Source organism: Chiloscyllium plagiosum, chromosome 4, assembly GCF_004010195.1.
Source record: "Chiloscyllium plagiosum isolate BGI_BamShark_2017 chromosome 4, ASM401019v2, whole genome shotgun sequence".
NCBI classification, from domain to species: domain Eukaryota; kingdom Metazoa; phylum Chordata; class Chondrichthyes; order Orectolobiformes; family Hemiscylliidae; genus Chiloscyllium; species Chiloscyllium plagiosum.
Window position 1 is genome coordinate 13,219,594 of NC_057713.1, and position 21,800 is coordinate 13,241,393.

General features: G+C 41.0%; 2 protein-coding genes across 4 annotated transcripts in view; both read left to right on the plus strand.

Moving 5' to 3' along the window:
• The window catches only part of LOC122548863 (centrosomal protein of 290 kDa-like), a 41,426-nt gene extending 40,697 nt beyond the window's left edge, over positions 1 to 729 (plus strand). Inside the window, exon 9 of the transcript XR_006311351.1 lies at positions 81 to 729. The gene's annotated coding sequence lies outside the window, so the exon portion shown is untranslated. The remainder of the gene's footprint in view (positions 1 to 80) is intronic.
• The window catches only part of mppe1 (metallophosphoesterase 1), a 56,479-nt gene that overhangs the window by 14,515 nt on the left and 20,164 nt on the right, over positions 1 to 21,800 (plus strand). For 2 of the 3 annotated variants that reach the window (XM_043687742.1, XM_043687744.1), the window contains exons 3-4: positions 1,622 to 1,725; positions 18,075 to 18,155. In XM_043687742.1, coding sequence (XP_043543677.1) covers positions 1,622 to 1,725; positions 18,075 to 18,155 — 185 coding nt within the window. The remainder of the gene's footprint in view (positions 1 to 1,621; positions 1,726 to 18,074; positions 18,156 to 21,800) is intronic. The other variant, XM_043687745.1, reaches the window with a different exon arrangement.

The window sequence follows — 21,800 nt, forward strand, 5'->3', positions numbered from 1 at the left end:
AAGGGCCTGTCCTGCGCTGTATTTTTCTATGTTCTATGTTCTAACTTTACTTGCCTTACATTAATCTTATTCTGCTTTAGATTACTTATGTTGGGATACAACAGCAGAGACTTGTGTGAGACCAAGTTTGTGGAGAAAGTAATGACGGAGACCGGTCAGTGGAGCAGTGGGCCACTGGCTTAATGTCACTGCAGCATAGGGCTGTTGATTTGACAGGCAGTGCATTCATATGAAACAAGGCTCCAAGTCTTAAGTTGCTGATGTTCGCATCTCAGTTACATTTCCACGAGGGCGAGCTCTGCAGAGACTGGGTAGTTCGCAGCGGGAGTCCTGCCACAGTGTTCAGAAGCATCAGGAGCCACATTCCATGTAAATGAAGCAAAAGAGTTTGAGATGAATTCGGCTTCAGCACTGTCTCAGAATCCTGCTTTGATTCACTCTCCCGATGCTTCACTGGATGGCTTAGGGAACCAGTTGCTGAATAGAATGACATAAAAGAAGAAGCTGCAGCAAGTTACTGAACAGATCAGACATCATCCTCAGATTGAGAACCAGAGTTCACTTTCAGACTGACTGTGCCCAGTTGCTGCCTGCCCTCCTGCGTATTTTTAGCACCTTCCAGCATTCATAATTCTTTACCTCTTAAGTAAGAATGCTGTGGATAAATCTTTGAAATAATACAGTACCATTATGTCTTGTAGTTTTGAAATAAATATATTCTTTAAGAAATATTCAGCTGCTTAAATCCTTGTTGCCAGAATTTGTAGTAAGCATATCTTTGGCAAGTCTAAACTCAATTGCATGAAATTGTTTGGAAATAGTTTTCACTTTGTCTTGTAATTCACTGCAAAGAAATCTCTGAAATTATCCAAGGTCAGTATTCTTCACCACCTCCCCCCTACCTCCCACCATCCTGGAAAAATACTGGCAAATGCGAGAGTGCAGATGTTCTGAGGAATGGTTCAACTCCTTTGAGGACGTCCTGATGGGAATTAAGGCCAAAAATGTCTCGGCAAATAGACAAGGCTGCAGGAAAAGGGAAATGGATTTAATTTTGGCAGTGTTCTTAGGGTTGTGGGTTCAAGTCCTAATTCAGGATTTGAGTGCAAAGATCAAGACTGATTTTCTGGTGCGGTATTGCGAAATGCTGCACTTTGGATGTGGTTGGCTATTCAGAGAAAATATTAAATTGAGGCCTCTCTTGTTCTCTCAAGTGGTGATAAAAGATCCCATGACACTGTTTTGAAGAAGAATGGGGAAATTATAACTGGTGTTCTGGCCAATATTGGTTCCTCAATTGACATCATAAAAACAGATTTTATGGCCTTTTGTGACATGGGAGCTTGCTTACCTACCACATTTCCAACATTACAATGCTGTCTATGCTTTGTTGTTTGTAAGGTATTTTGAGATATCCTGATTTATGAAAGGTGCTATATAAAGGCCAGTCCTCCTTTCTTTTCGGGCAATGATTGTCTTGTGAGTTATAGAAATTGTCAGGGGTATTTTTGTTGTTTAGGGGAAGGATTGTGTAGTCTGTTTCCTTTGAATAGATGGATATTCAAAGACTTAATGAGAACCAGCTAAACTATAATTCACTAATGCTGTGAATCTTTAATAGGACTTCAGAGATGATGTGAAGCGTTTTCAGATGATGTTCAGGCACTCGTCCAGCACAGAGTTGTTTGTGGTAGTTGGGAATCATGATATTGGCTTCCATCATGAGTAAGTACCCCTTCATATGATGATTCCAGCTTTGCCTGATTAAGGTGGGGCCGTCACAATCAATCATTCTGCCTGTTGATCGACTGTGTAGCAATTTGGAAATACTTCATCCAGTTATGCTAAATTTCTTAAGTTAGGTCCAAGTGGTAAATGCCTCAAACCAATCTCAAATATTGTTGATCTGAATCTAACCCCATCAGAAGATTCAGACTACCCACCACATTCTGTCTTTCATGTCTTTCAGAAATACCTCACCCTCTGACGATGACTATCTCTTTAAGGACTTTCTCCTTAAGGAGAAACTTTATTACCTTTAAATTTCTTTAAAAGCTCTATTTTGAGAGGTTTTTAAAAGTTATTTAAGAAAAATACAGTGGAATTCCTGGAGGGAATCATCCAGGGGCCGGTTGCAAGAGTGTGAGGAAGTAGAGCAGTGTATTATCTCGTGAATTCCCAAACTTTTAAACTTGTCAAATAAAACTCCAACCTCAGAGGGTGAGGGAACACTGTGACAATTGGAGGTAATTTGCTGTACGTCTTGCAAATAATACACAGGCTCTCGGCTTTGGGGTGATCCAATGTGAATGACATTAATTGAGATTAAACCTTAAAAGTAACTTTATTCAGAAAGTAAAGATTTGTTTGTGATAGACATGATTGTGTCAGTTAGCAATGAGAGAACAGGAAGAGGTCATTCAGCTCCTTGAGCTTGTTTTGGTTTTAACATTTTCAGGTGACCCTCATTCTCAATAGCATTTTGAGTGAGAGAGTTCACTCAAAAACTCCATTCTTTGTATTGAAAGTTTCACTTTCTTGTTCTGGAATTGTCTCTAGAATCAGGTTATCTTTCAATAATTTGGATCTGATCCAGCAAATGAGGGATTAAATTATAATTTATTTAATTGTAGTCAGTGAAAGGTGCTGTTGTTAGGAATCAGGGTAGATAGATATAAACTATCGTATTCTTTAATTATTTTAAGACACCTCAATGTGAACGTCCTTGGTCCTCCAGCGACAGAAATGTTTGTACAACCTATCCTCACAATTTAACCCTTTAGACCCAGGTATCGCTTTGATGAATCTGAACTGCACACCTTCCGTGCCTCTACGTCCTCCCTGAGAGCTGGTGCCCGGGATTGAACACAGTTCTCAGTCAGGCTAACATTTGAATGTTAAAACTGCAGTGTTCCTTTTTATTTACGTGTGGGACCTGGGTATCGCTGGCTGGGCCAGCATTTACTGCCCTTCCCAATTTGACCTTAAGAAAATGGTGGCGAGCTGCCTCTTGAACCGCTGCGATCCATATGCTGTAGCTAGACCCACAATGCTGATCATGATCTTGATTTGGAGATGCTGGTGTTGGACTGGGGTATACAAAGCTAAAAATCACACAACACCAGGTTATAGTCCAACAGGTTTAATTGGAAGCATTAGCTTTCGGAGCGACGCTCCTTCATCAGGTGGTCGTGGAGGGCTCAATCCTAACACACAGAATTTATAGCAAAAATTTACAGTGCGATGTAACTGAAATTATACATTGAAAAATTGATTGTCTGTTAAGCCTTTCATCTGTAACTGAAATTATACATTGAAAAATTGATTGTCTGTTAAGCCTTTCATCTGTTAGACTACCATGATAGTTTCACTTCTTTCATGTGTAAATCACAAAACCTTTTTTTTAAAAAGTTGCATTCTCAGGTTAGCTGTTAACAATGGTGATAGCTAGACAATATGTTGAAGCTGTTCGCCCCCTGTGTTCTCTGTCTATGCCATGATGTTTAAATTGATTCTAATCTAAAAAGTGAGATAACAGAGTTTTACATGAATTTATGCAGTTTTTGAGCAAAGTACAAGCATAGACAGAGAACACAGGGGGCTAACACCTTCAACATATTGTCTAGCTATCACCATTGTTAACAGCTAACCTGAGAATGCAACTTATTAAAAAAAGGTTTTGTGATTTACACATAAAAGTGAAACTATCATGGTATTCAAACAGCTGAAAGGCTTAACAGACAATCAATTTTTCAATGTATAATTTAAGTTACATAACACTGTAAATTTTTGCTATAAATTCTGTGTGTTAGGATTGAGCCCTGCACTATCATCTGATGAACGAGCGTCGCTCTGAAAGCTAGTGTGCTTCCAATTAAACCTGTTGGACTATAACCTGGTGTTGTGTGAGTTTTAACTTTGATCATGATCTTGACCCAGTGATAGCGAAAGAACAGCAACATATTTCCGAGTCAGGATGGTGAGTGGCTTGGATGGGAATAGCATATATCTATTGTCCTTCTGGATGGAAGTCGTGAGTTTGCAAAGTGCTGTCCAAGGATCTTTGGTGAATTTCTGCAGTTCTGCAGCTAGTACACATTGCTGCATCTGAGTGTTGGTAGTGACAAGAGCAGATGTGGGCTGCCTTATCCTGGATGATGTCACGCTGCATCTGAGTGTTATTGGAGCTCCACCCATCCAGGCAAGTGGAGGGTATTCCATCACACCCCTGACTTGTGCCTTGTAAATGATGGAATTCTGCGGGAATTCAAGATGTGGGTTATTCACTGCAGTATTCCTTGTCCCTGACCTGCTCTTGGAATAACTATTTATGTAGCTGGTCCAGTTCAGTTTCTGGTCAGTGGTAACCCCTGGATGTTAATAGTGGGGATTTATTAATAGCAACTCCATTGAATTTTTTTTTAGACGAGATTAGATTCCCTACAGTGTGGAAACAGGCCCTTCAGCCCAACAAGTCCACACCGACCCTCCGAAGAACAACCCACCCAGAACCATTCCCCTATATTCACCTCTGCACCTAACACTATGGGCAATTCACCTGACCTGCACATCTTTGGACTGCAAGCAAGTGGCGATGGTTAGATTGTCTCCAATAAGAGATGATTATTGCCTAGCATTTCTGTGGCCAGAATATAATTTGCCACTTTCGCCACAAGTCTGGATATTGTCTGGATCATGCTGTGTTTGGATCTGGACTGCTTCAGTCTCTGAAGAATCACAAATGGTGGTGAACAATGAATGACAAAGCCAGGAATTGCAGTTTTTGTGAACAACCTCCTGACAGAATCCACCTCCGTTAAGATCGAGGTGCAGACTCTAAACAGGAAGTGTAATTTACGATACTCAACTGAAACCTGAACAGGAAGAATGTAATATGAGAATGAGATTAAAAGTAACAAAGACAAAGTTTATTACAGGATTTAAATAAGTATTTTAAAATCATTTTAAAAAAGTGAAAAGTGAGAGTTTTATAATGCCAGAGACGTTGTTTGGAATAGTTAACACTTATCGTGCCAGTGAAAGGTCAATGGCAGGTGAAGAGCCAAAGAGTACCTTTCTCTCGAGTGTTTGATAGCTAAGTGTATGCGAGGTACCAGTGTTAAGAAGCTTGGAGAGGCCAACTTATAGCAGCAGTGCCCTGATTTCCACATCTGATTATGTATTGGTGATGGGATGTTGCTATCTCTAAGAATGGTCAGTGTTTGGTAATCTCAGCATTTATTTTCCCAACTGAAAAATCTGGGCTATTGTTCCAAAAGATACACACAAAACATTCACTCTGTTTGGAACTTGGGCCATTCTCATTCTCTGAATTCATGCAAAAACTAAAGCTTCCCGCCATTGTAACTAAACCTAAATCATGGCACCAAATTATAGCGGGCTCTTGAGATTGACAACCCATCCAAAGGCGAGGACTGGCACTGAAATATAAACTCAGGTACTGCAGAAAATTTAAAATCCTGTGGTATCTGTACATTGAGATATTTGAAAATTTCAACTGGATTTTAAAAAAAACTTCATGGGATGAGGGCGTTGCTGACTAGGCTGTTTATTGCCCACTCCTAATAGTCCAGAGGGCAGTTAAGAGTCGACCACATTGCTCTGGGTCTGGGACAAAAATAGACGTGGCTGGAAAAACTCAGCGGGTCTGGCAGCATCTGTGGAGAGAAATCAGAGTTAGTGTTTCAGGTCTCGTGAGCTGTCGTCAGAATGCAGGGTTCTGAGGAAGGGTCACGCGACCCGAAACGTTAGCTCTGATTTCTCTCCACAGATGCTACCAGACCCACTGAGTTTTTCCAGCCACTTCTATTTTTGTCTCTAATTTACAGCATCCACATCTTCAAATTTCACTATCTGCCGTGGTGAAATTCAGACCAAGATCATTAGCACATTATCCTGGTTCTCTGGAGTATTACGAAACAAATTAATGGACATGATCATGCAGTGGAGAAGGTTAAGACGGGCAATTCCAAAATGATTCAATGGAGTTATTTGTTTGTTTGTACTGTTTGAGGTCTTGGTGTTTTTATTTGTAATACTCACCAGTGCATTAACCTGAATCCAATCTGTTAGTATTGATAACACAGTTTAATGGAGGGATGGAATTCCACTCTCTGCAGAGCACAAATAAACACAATTTGATCCCCTGGCTCCCCACCCATCCCTAACAAACCAGGTGGGATATGTAGAGAAAAAGACCCGTGCAATCTTGGCCAGATCAAATAGTTTCTTATACATATTTCACCATAATAACCATGTTCTCAGGTTGTATTCATTGATCTGTGAAATGGTATTATGTTGTGGAATGACATAATTAAATTGAAGCCAAGCTGTAAGAATGTGCCTCAACCTGTCAGGGTAGATGATATAAAAGCAGCCTATCTCTAACCCCATCTTGGACTGAGGGAGGTGTAGTGTAAATGTTAGTGAACCAGTTTGACTGAACTCAAGTTTCTGACCTGGAATTGCGTTTTAACCACTCCTGAGTTGTTTTTGTAGTTTTTATCTTAAGCTTTTCTCTGCTGGTTGGTGAGGAGACACAATCTATCAGTGTCATAATAATTCCTCTTTTAGGTTACCTGTAACTCTTTGCAGCTTTAATGGATAAATTCAAAACTAATAATCACTTCCTCCATCTCTGGTGCCACCTGCAATGTACCTTTCCTTTGGCTTTCTATAATATGACCCCCAGAAATAAATAAAATACACCATTTCAAGCCAATGTGTAAGTTCTTTACAAGTTCAACTCCCAACCTGTTTTAAGCCAATTCAGTTCACCTCTCACGTGGCTTCATCCATTGGTCATAAGGAGGCTGTTGGACTCACTGAGTACATGCTGGAATTGGCAGACTAGCTGGAGTTGGGATTCCCTGGGTCTGTGAGGAAAGGGGACGCAACTGCATTTAAAATTGCCGGACATTCCTTTGGAATCTTTGAAAGCGGCTAAAATGTAATTGTAAATGAAGCAGCTCGAATTAGAGGCAAAAGGAAAGGAAAGAATAGCCTTGGCAGAACAAAAAGAAAGAGAAAAGAAAATGTAACAGTTTCAATTATGATTAAAAGCAGAGGAAAACGAGAAGGAGGGGGATGCCCTTAGCAGGAGAAAGAGGGAGAAGAAAAACAGAAAGAGAGAGAGAGTTTGAACTTCAGAAGTAAGGTGAAGGTGGAAGGTAGGCTTAATGAGGAGGATAGTGATGATGAGCAAACCTGTCATAGTGAAAGACCTGGCGGGGATCTATCTAAATCTGTCCAACATTGCCTAACTTTGACGAGAGAGATGTAGAAGCTTTTTTTTAAATTTCATTTGAGAAAGTGGCTAAACAAATGAAGTGGCCAGTGGCCATGTGGGTTTTGTTAATCCATACAAAGTTGGTAGATAGGGCTAGTTTTTGCATCACTATCAGAGGAGGAATCTGGGGTGCATGAGGAGGTGAAGAAAGCCAACTTAAGTGCAAATAAGTTAGTACCAGAAGCCTACAGACAAAGTTTCAGGAATCTAAGGAGGGACTCTACATTGAGCTTGAAATGATCCGGTAAAGTAATTTTGGTGGGTGGATAACGGACATTGAAAATAGATCAAACATACGCTGTTCTTAAAGAGATGGCTATTTTGAGGGGGTTCAAAAATTCACTTCCTAAGGTAGTGAGAACTCATGTGGAAGAGCAGAGAGTTAAAACCCACTGAGTTTTTCCAGCCACTTCTATTTTTGTCTCTAATTTACAGCATCCACATCTTCAAATTTCACTATCTGCCGTGGTGAAATTCAGACCAAGATCATTAGCACATTATCCTGGTTCTCTGGAGTATTACGAAACAAATTAATGGACATGATCAGGCAGTGGAGAAGGTTAAGACGGGCAATTCCAAAATGATTCAATGGAGTTATTTGTTTGTTTGTACTGTTTGAGGTCTTGGTGTTTTTATTTGTAATACTCACCAGTGCATTAACCTGAATCCAATCTGTTAGTATTGATAACACAGTTTAATGGAGGGATGGAATTCCACTCTCTGCAGAGCACAAATAAACACAATTTGATCCCCTGGCTCCCCACCCATCCCTAACAAACCAGGTGGGATATGTAGAGAAAAAGACCCGTGCAATCTTGGCCAGATCAAATAGTTTCTTATACATATTTCACCATAATAACCATGTTCTCAGGTTGTATTCATTGATCTGTGAAATGGTATTATGTTGTGGAATGACATAATTAAATTGAAGCCAAGCTGTAAGAATGTGCCTCAACCTGTCAGGGTAGATGATATAAAAGCAGCCTATCTCTAACCCCATCTTGGACTGAGGGAGGTGTAGTGTAAATGTTAGTGAACCAGTTTGACTGAACTCAAGTTTCTGACCTGGAATTGCGTTTTAACCACTCCTGAGTTGTTTTTGTAGTTTTTATCTTAAGCTTTTCTCTGCTGGTTGGTGAGGAGACACAATCTATCAGTGTCATAATAATTCCTCTTTTAGGTTACCTATAACTCATTGCAGCTTTAATGGATAAATTCGTAACTAATAATCTCTTCCTCCATCTCTGGTGCCACCTGCAATGTACCTTTCCTTTGGCTTTCTATAATATGACCCCCAGAAATAAATAAAATACACCATTTCAAGCCAATATGTAAGTTCTTTACAAGTTCAACTCTCCACCAGTTTTTAAGCCAATTCAGTTTACCTCTCACGTGGCTCCTTCTATTAGTCATAAGGAGGCCATTGGGCTCACTGAGTCCACCTTGGTGCCCAGTAGAGCAGTGTGGTCAGTCTTAACCTTGTGGCCCGTTGGTTCTATTTCTGTCAAAAGTATATCGTTTCCTTTCTAAATTATTCTGGCAACAGTCACTTTCTAATGACATTTAACTGCATCAGCATCTGTTTGCTCTTCCGCAGTTAACACAGCGATGCAGATTCAGTTATTCCATTTTAATATAGCAGCCAGGTCAGCCTTGACACTGCTGCCAGCTGGATTATCTAACACACATACAGGCACCTCCTGTCCTCCTTTCAACCCCGAGCACTAACAACCTTCAGTGTGAAATCCTAAAAAATGGTACAAAGCCCTTCGATTTGTCTCTAATAAATTGAAACTGTGTTGGAATTGGAAAGTCTTATAAGAACTTGGAATTTTTTATTATGTGTAGTCTTCGACACAATCTAAGTCTCCTGAAATGTGGCTCCCCTGCCTATTGTAATGTACTGCAGCCTGAGTTTGGCTGCTTTCCATCAAGTCCTCCAGTAACCATTCGATCCAAGGTTCGTTCCCCCTACTGAGGCATTCTGGAGCAGGGTGGAACTTTACATTCTCCAAAAAATATTATTCATTTTGAGTTTTTGAATTGTCTTCTCCTTCTTTGAAATGGTGTATTTTATTTATTTCAGGGGGTCATATTATAGCCCCAGGTTATGCACTGAGAATAAGTGCAGTGTTCTGAACTTGGAGAGGTGTATTAGCTCTACGACCAAACTGTCACTTTAAAAGGTTATTTTGCCCTGGGTTTTGTTTTGAAGGAAGGTTATAAAGGCAGAGGGGCTGAACTGGCTACTGAAGATGGTGTAAGTAAACAATGTTTGAGGCCTTTCTGTTTTTTTAAAACAGTCACTTTCTATAGGAGGGGAATGGCCAGCTCTTATAGACCAGGCTTTCTAGTTTATTAAGCTGTAGCAGTCAGAAACTGTTTGGGGTCTCAGAAGAGCTGGAAGCTTCAGTGAATGATTCCTAACATCTACTTCCTCTGAAATCTTTCCTGATATAGTTTCCTCCTGGATGCTAGAGTCTGTATCTGAATATGCCTTTTTGCCAAGGGCTATGTTTAAGTGATGTTACTGTATTGGAACAGTTAATTAGTAGTAGGTATAGTATCTGTTTTTTAGGTTCGATTCGATTCCCTACAGTGTGGAAACAGGCCCTTTGGCCCAATAAGTCCACACCGACCCAGCAAAGAGCAACCTAGACCCATTCTCCTAACTAATGCACCTAACACTACGGGCAATTTAGCATGGCCAGTTCTTCTACCTGCACATATTTGGACTGTGGGAGGAAACCGGAGCACCCGGAGGAGACCCACGTAGACAAGGGAGAATGTGCAAACTCCACACAGGCGGTTGCCCAAGGCAGGAATTGAACCTGTGAGGCAGCAGTGCTAACCACTGAGCCACCGTGCCGCCCATATTATTTGATTAAGTTTTCCAATAGTTCAGTTATTCTAAATTCCTCTTTCTTTTGTTTATATTTTAACTATAGTGTTTAAATAAATTGTGTTTTGCTTACCATCGAGTAGTTTGACCAGTGGCATCTGGAACACACATTTGACATCCCCCTTTAAAATTAGAAAATGTAGAGTCTGAGATACCCTGTTAACATTTTGAGGGGGTCTGGTCTGGTCTGGTCCATAACAAACTGGGGGCTCTTCTTGGATTGGAATCTATAATTCAAGTTGGGTTTAGGATTGTGGGCCTCAAAGGCAGCAAGTGGTAGGCGTTAGTGCCTTTAGTTTTGGGTGTTGGATTCGTTTGATTTAAACAAGGTGTGACTTGAGTAGTAATGACTCTTTTGGACACTAGGTGTTTCCTGTGGGTGCAAGATGTGACTTCCGGATTTTTACAAAATGTGAGCAAGGTGAAGCTGTTGGAATTAGCAGACCAGCTGGAGTTGGGATTCCCTGGGTCTGTGAGGAAAGGGGAGGCAACTGCATTTAAAATTGCTGGAAATTCCTTTGGAATCTTTGGAAGCGGCTAAAATGTAATTGTAAATGAAGCAGCTCGAATTAGAGGCAAAAGGAAAGGAAAGAATAGCCCTGGCAGAACAAAAAGAAAGAGAAAAGGAAATGAAACAGTTTCAATTATGATTAAAAGCAGAAGAAAACGAGAAGGAGAGGGATGCCCTTAGCAGGAGAAAGAGGGAGAAGAAAAACAGGAAGAGAGAAAGAGTTTGAACTTCAGAAATAGAGTTAAGGTAGAAGGTAGGCTTAGTGAGGAGGATAGTGATGATGAGCAAAACCGTCATAGTGAAAGACCTGGCGTGGATCTATCTAAATCTGTCCAACATTGCCTAACTTCGACGAGAGAGATGTAGAAGCTTTTTTTAAATTTCATTTGAAAAAGTGGCTAAACAAATGAAGTGGCCAGTGGCCATGTGGGTTTTGTTAATCCATACAAAGTTGGTAGATAGGGCTTGTTTTTGCAGCACTATCAGAGGAGGAATCTGGGGTGTATGAGGAGGTGAAGAAAGCCAACTTAAGTGCAAATAAGTTAGTACCAGAAGCCTACAGACAAAGTTTCAGGAATCTAAGGAGGGACTCTACATTGAGCTTGAAATGATCCGGTAAAGTAATTTTGGTGGGTGGATAACGGACATTGAAAATAGATCAAACATACGCTGTTCTTAAAGAGATGGCTATTTTGAGGGGGTTCAAAAATTCACTTCCTAAGGTAGTGAGAACTCATGTGGAAGAGCAGAGAGTTAAAACAGCAAGATTAGCACCTGAAATGGCCAATCATTATGAGTTGGTCCATAAATTAAAGTTTGACTTCCAGCAACAATTTCCAGCAACAATGAGGGATAGAAATTGGGGAAAAGAAAACTCAGGTGGTGAGGGAAAAGTCAATCTCCTTGAAGATAGTAAAGAAGCTTTCCCCAGGGTAAAAAGGAAACCCATGATGGGGAAGGAGAAGTAAAAAAGCTCTGTTTATTTTCACTGCAATAAAGTAGGCCACATGAAGTCGACAGTGTTGGTGGTTTAGAAAAAGATGGATGCAGGAAAACAGGATAAGCCAGTGAATTTTGTTGACATGGTAAAGGAAAGTGCAGTAGAAACTAAAAAGCTGCACCAGAATGTACAATCTGCTCAGGTGTTGGTTGAGAACAAAGTACCAGATCGTCTTGAACCTTTATTTGGATGGTAAGGTTTGCTCAGCAGGAGAAGCAGGTAAAGAAATTATAATTTTAAGGGATGCGGGAGCATGTCAGTCTTTGATGTTGAGAATTGGGCTAGCTTCTTAACACACTGAGGGAGTCCGGTCTGCTCCATAACAGCTATTGCAATGTTTTTGCTTTACGGTTTTGCAAACTTCTGCTCAGATGTATAGGTCTGTTGTTCTCTTTGTAATAAAGTGTATGAGCCAAGTCCTTTGAAACTTTTGTGCTTGTCAGTTATAACTCTGCACTCCCATTGGAGATGTGCTTCTAAATTCTTTGTGCTTTTTATTCAGAAGGGACAAAACAAATGTCATATTTATACTGAATAATCATGACTGGTTGCTAGCACAAATTTAAACCCATGGTCTTTGGGTTTTTACTAATTCAGGAATGACTTAGGATGAGAGACACATTTGTCTCTTTCTCCTGGAGTGTCAGAGACTGTGGAGTGACCTTATAGAGGTTTATACAATCATGAGGGGCATGGATAGAGGAAACAGACAAGGTCTTTTATCTAGAGTGGGGGAGTCCAAAATGAGAGGGCACAAGTTTAAGGTGAGAGGGGAAAGATTTTAAAAGTGACTTGAGGGGTAACATTTTCATGCAGAAGGTGGTACATGTATGGAATGAGCTGCCAGAAGACATGGTGGAGGCTGGTACAATTACAACATTTAAAAGGCATCTGGATGGGTATATGAATAGGGAGGGTTTAGAGGGCTGTGGGCCAAATTCTGTCAAATGGAACGAGATAAAAATTGAGATGTTTAGTCGGCGCGGATGAGTTGGACTGAAGAATCTTTTTTCTGTGCTGTTTGACTCTATACTATTAACTGATTAGAGGTTCGATTTTGTTTCTTAGCTGCTGATGGCTATTTTCCTCAGCTGGACAGCCCAGCAGCTATCTAGGGGTCACAGAATTGGGAGATGGGTCATTTAGGTCTAAGATGAGGATGTATTTCTTCATTGAGAGGGTGCTGAATCTTTGGAATTCTACACCCAGAGGGCTGGTTATTCAGTCATTGAGAACCTTTAACACTGAGGTTGCTGGAGTTTTGCACAGAAAGGGAATCTGGGAATATGAGGACAGGGTGGTAATAGGGAGCTGAGGTAAAAGATTTGCCATGTCCATATTGAACATTACCGCAGGCTAAAGGCCTGTATGGTCTATTCCTGCTTCTGTTTTTTATGTCATAGAGTCTCAGTCATAGTGATGTACAGCACAGAAACAGACACTTTGGTCCAACCCGTCCATGCCGACCAGATAGCCCAACCCAATTTAGTCCCACCTGTCAGCACCCGGCCCATATCCCTCCAAACCCTTCCTATTCATATACCCATCCAGATGCCTTTTAAATGTTGCAATTGTACCAGCCTCCACTTCACAACATCTTTCCAATAGGAAGGAGACCAGAATTGCATGCAATATTCCAACAGTGGCCTCACTAATGTCCTGTACAGCTGCACATGACCTCCCAACTCCTGTACCCAATATTCTGACCAATAAAGGGACACATGACCTCCCAACTCCTGTACCCAATATTCTGACCAATAAAGGGAAGCATACCAAATGCCTTCTTCACTATCCTATCTACCTGCGACTCCACTTTAAAGCAGCTATGAACCTGCACTTCAAGGTCTCTTTGTTCAGCAACACTCAGCAACCATTAAGCGTAAAAGTTGTGCCAAGATTTGCTTTCCAAAATGCAGCACCTCACATTTATCTAGATTAAACTCCATCTGCCACTTCTCAGCCCATTGGCCATCTTATCAAGATCCTGTTGTAATCTAAGGTGACCTTCTCCGTTGTCCACTACACCTCCAATTTTTGTGTCATCTGCAAACTTACTAACTATACCTCTTATGCTCACACTATACCTCTTATGCTCACATCCAAATCATTTATATAAACGATAAAAAGTAGAGAACCCAGCACTGATCCTTGTGGCACTCCACTGGTCACAGGCCTTCAATCTGAAAAATAACCCTCCACCACCACAGTCTGCCTTCTACCTTTGAGCCAATTCTGCATCCAAATGGCGAGTTCTCCCTGTATTCCATAAGATCTAACCTTGCTAATCAGTCTCCCATGGGGAACCTTGTCGAACGCCTTACTGAAGTCCATATAGATCACATCCAAGTGGTTAGGTTCCTGCTTTTTTTCGACCTCCAGAAGTCATTGACCCATGCACACATGTGCATGTACATAAACACACGTGAACACAAATACATGCACACTAATGTGCTCACATGCATGCATGTGCATGCACCCACACCCTCACGCAGGCACCCATGTGTACAATCTCATACGCACAGAGTCACACACCATTACTTAATGTGGGAGTGCTGGATGAGTTGTCCTCATTCTCAATGATTGAACTTTGAATTATAACACGGTGCATTAGAGCTGCCATTTGGCTCGTTAGAACTGAGGCCCTTCTTTGAACAAGCTATCCAGTTAGTCTGAATCCTTCGCTTGTCCACCATCGTGCAGCAACAATTCAGATCGTCATGATTGGCGAAGGACAACAGCTAAAATTTGAAGGCTTCTGGAAATCAAAAGTAAACTTCAAACCTTTAATCAGTGAGAAACAAAATAAATTGATGTAAGGAATTTCGACATTTGTGGAAAGGGTTTATTCTTTTCCTGGTATTAGGCCTAAAACAAGTTGGATGACAGCCTGGTGGGTGATGGGCTGTCTGGTGGCCTGGTATTTAAGAAGCTGGCTTGAAGGTAGATGACAGAGGGTGTTGGTGGAGGGTTGGTTTTCAGACTGGAGGACTGTGACCAGTGGTGTGCCACAAGGATCGGTGCTGAGTCCACTGCTTTTCATCATTTATCTATATGAGTTGTATCAGACCTGGGCATTTTATGGCCCGCGGACCATATCCAGCCCTTTGGTCATTCCTGTCCGTCCCGCACGAGGTCAATCTTAAATTAGAACATAAATGAAAAAGTATTTACACCATGCACGCAATACAACTATGTTGCTTTTGTTTTGAAAAGGATGCTTTTTTTATTTACGTATGGACGCATCTGCGCGGCATGTGTGAACAGCTAAAAGTGAGGCTTGGTGGCTAGCCCTCAAAATGTCAGCTCACACCAAGACAAGTTATATCATATCCAACAAAAGTGCCAGAAGCAGTGAACCGTTTTCTGAGAGAGAGTTTATTAAGGAGTGCTTGTTGGACTCTGCAGAACTAATATGCTTGGAGAAAAAGGAGGCTTTTGAGAATGTGCCCCTCTCCTGACGCACTGTAACGAGAAGGATTGGGGACATCATGAGAAATATGGAGCTTCAGCTGCAGCACAGAGCGATCAACTTTGACTTTTTTTCCTTGGCTTTGGATGAGAGCTGTGACATACGTGACACAGCCCAGCTACTCATCTTCGTACGTGGGATAACTATGGTCTTTAAAATCACGGAGAAGCGGGCAGCCATGCAGTCAATGAAAGTAACAACAGCTGGTAATGATTTGTTCACAGAGTAAATGCATGTTTGGACACGTTGGGCTAAAATGGGACAAGCTGGCGGGTGTGACAACGGATGGTTGTCCAAATCTAACGGGAAGAAATGTTGGACTCTTAAAGGGAATGCAGGATAAAGTGACAGAAATTGACCCTGAACAGAAATTGGTAATTTTGCATTGCATCAAGAAATGTTGTGTAAGTCAGTGTTAAAAATTAACCATGTGGTTGATGTTGTAACTAATATAGTTAACTTCATCAGGGCAAGAGCTTTGAATCACAGGTAGTTTGTTGCGCTTTTGGAGGAAAATGAGACTGAACATCGTGACATAGGCTACCACACAGCTGTCAGGTGGCTCAGCCTGGGCAACATGCTGAAAAGTGTATGGGACCTGAGAGAAGTGATTCAAGATTTCTGTGTGAAGAAAGGGAATGGCACTCCACAGCTTTCAGATGCAGACTGATGCAGATGCAGATGTTGATGTGACTGCACTTATGAATGAACTAAATGTAAAACTGCAGTGCAAGGGCATTTTTGTGCATGAAATGTACAACTTGGTGAAGGTTTTAAGAGAAAGTTGCAGCTTCTCTCAAGCCAAATGGAGGACAACATTCTCACCCACTTGCCAACACTGAAGGAAGGTGCACCTTCAGCTGATCACCTCCATAGGTACTCATCTATGTTAGAAGCACTGCATGGTGAATCTTCAAGGCGATTCCAAGACTTCAAGATGGTTGAGAATGAAATGCACATGATTTTTTCCCCATTTACATGCAAAGTGGAGAATGCACCTAGTGATGTTCAGCTTGAACTCATTGAGCTGCAGTCTGACACACTTCTGGCAGAGTACTTTAGGTCAGTCTCACTGCTTGATTTTTACTCTTCCCTCAAAGAAGAGAACTTTCCACACGTGAGGAGGCATGCTCAGAAGATTCTAGTCCTCTTTGGATCTACCTATATATGCGAACAGACATTCTCAGTGATGAAGTTCAACAAATCCAAATACCGATCCTCTATCACTGACGATCACCTCTCAGCTGTCCTTTGCATATTCACCTCAGACATTCAACCAGATTTCAGTGCACTTGTTCAAGCCCAAAACAGACTGGAGTTTTCTCACTAAAAAAGTAAAATGAACTGAAAAACATCAAAAGCACTTATTGCTTTTTGTATAGAGTTGTTTGTTGTTTGTAATACTGAACAATAATGAAACACTTTTCATTATTGGTTTGTGAGATTAACATGTTAAAAATAAAATGAAATACTGAAATTATTGTTTTTACTGTTTATTTCTTCTATATTTGACCTCCTCCACAATTTCATATCTTTATTATAACAGAATATCCTTATTCTTTTGATTATAAGTTTGAGTGCAAAACTATATAATTTAGTACTTTTTACAATGGGAGAAAATTAATTCTGAACAGAATTATGTTCAACTTATTGTTGGTTTGGCCCTCCAACACAACTCAGGTTTCTCATGTGGCCCCTTGGAAGAGTTAATTGCCCATCCCTGAGTTGGATGTTAATGTAGGAGGTATGGTTAGTATGCTTTCAGATGACACCAAAATTGGAGGTGTAGTGGACAGCAAAGAAGGTTACTTCAGAATCTAACGGGGCCTTGATCAGATGATCCAATGGGCTGAGGAGTGGCAGATAGAGTTTAACTTAGATAAATGTGAGGAGCTGCATTTTTGAAAGGCAAATCATGGCAGGACTCATACACTTAATGGTAAGGTCTTGGGGAGTGTTGCTGAACAAAGAGACCTTGGAGTGCAGGTTCATAGTTCCTTGAAAGTCAAGTCTCAGGTAGATAGGATCGTAAAGAAGGCATTTGATATGCTTGCCTTTATTAGTCAGTGCAATGAGTATAAGAGTTGGGAACTCATTTTGTGGCTGTACTGGATGTTGGTTAGACCACCTTTTGAATACTGTGTGCAGTTCTAGTCTCCTTCCTATCGGAAGGATGTTTTGGGAACTTGAAAGTGTTCAGAAAAGATTTACAAGGATGTTGCCAGGGTTGAAGGATTTGAGCTATAGGGCAAGGCTGAATAGGCTGGGGCTGTTTTCCCTGGAGCATCGGAGGCTGAGGGGTGACCTTATAGAGGTTTACAAAATCATGAGGTGCATGGATAGGATAAATAGACAAAGTCTTTTCCTGGAGTGGGGGGGTTCCAAAACTATAAGTTTAAGGTGAGAGAGGAATGATTTAAAAGAGACCTAAAGAGCAATGTTTTCACACAGATGTTGGTGTGTAAATGGAATGAGCTGGCAGAGGAAGTGGTACAATTACAACATCTGGATAGGTATATGAATAAGAAGCGTTTAGAGGGATATGGGCCAAATGCTGGCAATTGGGAATAGATTAGGTTAGGATATCTGGTCGGCATGGACGAGTTGGACTGAATAGTCTGTTTCCCTGCTGTACATTGCTGTGACTGTACGCTTGGACAATTAATACTGGTTATGAGATGGTCAAGGCATCAGTCTGAAGGATTTCTTTCTTGCCTGATGTCCTTGTGACAGTAAGGACCTATCTGTATTAGTTTTGTACTGAGCTGAAGTGATAAATATTCTCTTTTCACACTGTTTTGTTAATTTTTATTGTGAATATATTTTAGCTTGCAAAACTAAGTAAAACTGAGTCATTTAATTTTTTTAACTTGCTTTTAATAGAATGGACTGGTATAAACTGCAGAGATTTGAGGGGGTGTTTAACTTCACTTCTGCAAAAGTGGTGACGAGGAAAGGAATAAAGTAAGTGAATGCTGTTTTTACTCACTCTAAGGGGAACCTCACACACACGTTTCCTGTCTCTTGTTGAACTGAATGATTTAAATAGAAGTCGATACTCCATTAGGATACTGGGGAGTGAGGTAAAAACTGTGAGGGGAGATGTTCCCAATTTGACTTGCTATGATTTGGAACATGGTTGCTTGGAAGCAGTAACACTGGTGTGAGCCTGTGGCTGATGGGTAATTTTCCCACTCTAAATAGTCTTCATCAGTGGAATGGGAAGTCCCACTCACTGATTGAGGTCTGACAAAATACTTGCACCAAGTGGGTTTGGGTTTCCCACACGCATTGACCCCATCCCTGGGTTCTGAGGAGACTGCTACTTAATACAATGAATGTCATGATCCTGTGAATGTGTGGTATAGGAAATAGGTTCCTACCTTGAGACCATAGAATGGAGGTGGACTTTGTTTAATTCAGGAACGATGCAAGACCTGGAATTGTGTAGCTTCTACCAGCTACAAGAGAGCCACATTGTTTAATTCTAAAGTGTCAGCTCACAAAAGCACAGTGTTCCCTGGTGTATTCTCCATGACAATAAGGTGACCCATTAGTGTTGCTAATGAGCAGAGGCATTTGGTCAGTCCTGTTGGTTAGAAGTTACGACAGAGTGAATATGAAAACTGACAACCCTGTAGCAGAAAGATGAGGAGCAGGCAACGCAACCCCTTCACCTATAAGATCATGACTGACCTGTTTACTCCACATTCTTGCTTATCTCCAATAACCTATAAGCCACTTATTTATCAAGGATTTATTGATCTCTGCCTTAAAAATATTTAAAGGCTTTGCTTCTACCATCTTTTTGAGCTAAGGAGTTCCAAAGAGACTCTGAAAGAAAAGCTCTCCTTACCTCTGCCTTCACTTGGTGAGTGCTGATTTTTCAACAATATCTCCTCAATCTGGATCCACCCACAAGGGTAAACGTGCTCCCTGTCAGAACTCCACAGGAGTTTATATGTTTCGATCAAAACACCTATTGGTGTTGTAAACTTTAGTGGATATCTGCCTAGCCTGTGCAACCTTTCCTCATGAGGCAACTGGCCCATTCCACGTATTAGTCTGGCAAAATTTAGAACTGCTTCCGACAAATTGACAACCTTCCTTAAATAAGGAGATCAGTGTTGTACACAGCACTCTAGATTTGGTCTCACTAATGCTTTGTGGAATGGAAGCATATTGTCCCTACTTTGGTGCTCCATGCCACCTACAGTAAATGATAACATTGTATTAGCTTTGCTGATTACTGCTGTCCTTCCATGCACTAGAACACTCAGATCCCTCTGCGGCTTAGAGCTCTGCAGTCTCTCACCATTTAGATATTGAGCTACTGTTTTATGCTTCTTGCCAAAGTGAACAATTTCACAAATTGCTACGTTATATTTCATTTCCTTATGACCTCATCGCAACTTGACTTCCCACCTATCTTTAAATCATCAGCTGGTTTAGCCACCATGCAGGTAAATAGACTGTAAAAAGTTGAGGCCCAAGCATTGGTCCCTGTGGCCCACCGCTCGTTACCAGCCACTGCCTCATTGTTTCTCAGATAGATTTCCTTTCAGGGTTGGTTGTAGTCAAACACTGCACCCAGTCAGGGAAATATTCCAAACGATGGCTTACTCTTGCAATTTGCAAATGATTGGATTCTGAACTTCAAGCTGTGCTGGAAAGTATTTCTAATAGTTCATTCAGAGATCTGCTGATGGAGCTTACAATACAGTCTAGGAGCAGGTTGCATTATGGTGCCACTGTTCCCACTTCTCTCTCTTATGCTTTATATATTCCAAATGAGCTCACAGATCTCCTTTACTTCCAGGTTCATAGGGATTCCTTAACATTTTATAACTATGGTGCATTCTGACTAATCCCCACAACCTTATTGTCAGGATTGGCTTTGTATGGACAGGCTTGAAAATGGCTTTTGCAGCACCCTTGCTATCATCAGACATCTTTTAATGAAAATAAACCCTAGCCACCTTACAGTGACAGTTCTCGGGATAGATTAAGATGTTGGGGGATGAGAGACTGTCAGGAATGCAGCACAATCTTCATTCACCTTGTAGCCCCCTGTACTGTCCCCATCTGATGGGTAGCATTATCATCCACTCTTGGGTAAAGGAATCATGACAAAAATACCTTCACTTCTTTACGCTGGCTCCTCGAAATAGCATCACTTTCCATTGCCCTTCCCCTCTCCTTAAAGAACAGAAACTACCAATCTCAGTCTTCATCAGTTAACAGCTTCAGTAGCCATAGAGGGAGTTGTAAATTTCCATTGCTTTTTTGAGTGAACTAATTGTTGTCTTGGGTGGGATACCATTGACCAGAAACTGAACTGGACTAGCCATAGTGAGTACATGAGCAGGTCAGATACTGGGAATTCTATAGCAAGTAGTTCACTTCCCGAATCCCCAAAGCCTGACCACTATCTGTAGGTACAATTCAAGAGTGTGATGGGAAACTCCCACCTGCCTGGATGGGTACAGCTCTAACAACACACAAGAACTTTGACACAGTCCAGGACAAACAGCACGTTTCAACATCCACTCCTTCCACTACTGATGTTCCATAACAGTAGTGTGTACCATTTACAAGATGCCCTAAAGAAAGTCACCTTTGACGGCACCTTCTAAATCCATGACCTTTACCACTAAAAGGACAAGGGCAACAGATCCATGGACACAATGCCACCTGCAAGTTCCCCTCCGAGCTGAACACTGTCCTGATTTGGAAATGTGGAGAAGGTTTTTGTGAAAAATGTAAGTGTTGCTTCTACAAGAAGCTTATGATAAAAGATTTGTAAAAAATATAAGGCTAGCTTATGATAAAGGATTTGTGAAAACCATAAAGCTCAGTATGGGTGGAGAAGTATTGCTTTCGCAAGCACGTACAGAAACCACAATCAACGGTCATAATGAGGCAAGAAACAAACAAGAGTAAGGGGCGATAGGTTTAGAGTAGTGGGAGAAGTGAACAAAGGCAGAGAGTTAATAATACTTGTGATAGGTTTGACGCTTTGTATGCTAAGCCAATAAAGTAAAAGGAGAAGAACCGAGAGACTCAAAGAAATTGTATAAAAATGTGCTACTTTAATTCTGGGGTGTGCCTACTTGTTTGACACCCATTCTTATAAGAATGCTTCAATAAATACCTGCTTCGGAATTTAACTCAGACTGAAATTATTGAAGAGTGAGTGGCGTTTCTCACAGAAATATATCGCGGTTCCTTCATTGCGGCTGGGAAATCCTGTAACTTTGTCCCTCATGCCGTAGTGGGCGAACCTTGCTCAATAGAGATTGCAGTGATTCTAAAAGAGGATTCAACCTTTCCTGGGCAATTCCTTTTGTCATCTCCTTACAATCTTTTCACAATTTGATGTCCTGCCTATCTTTAAGTCATCAACAAGTTTAGCTACCATATAAATACTGGTGTAGCATCCCTCACATCCTGTGACCAAATACATCTTAAAACATTATTTAAGAACAAACTGATCTTGCAGAATGAGAAATGAAGAAATGAACTATCTGCTCGGTAAAATATCTGTTTCATTAATTTCAGAAATATGGTTTAATGAAGATATTTTGCAAGGAAACCATACCAGTAATG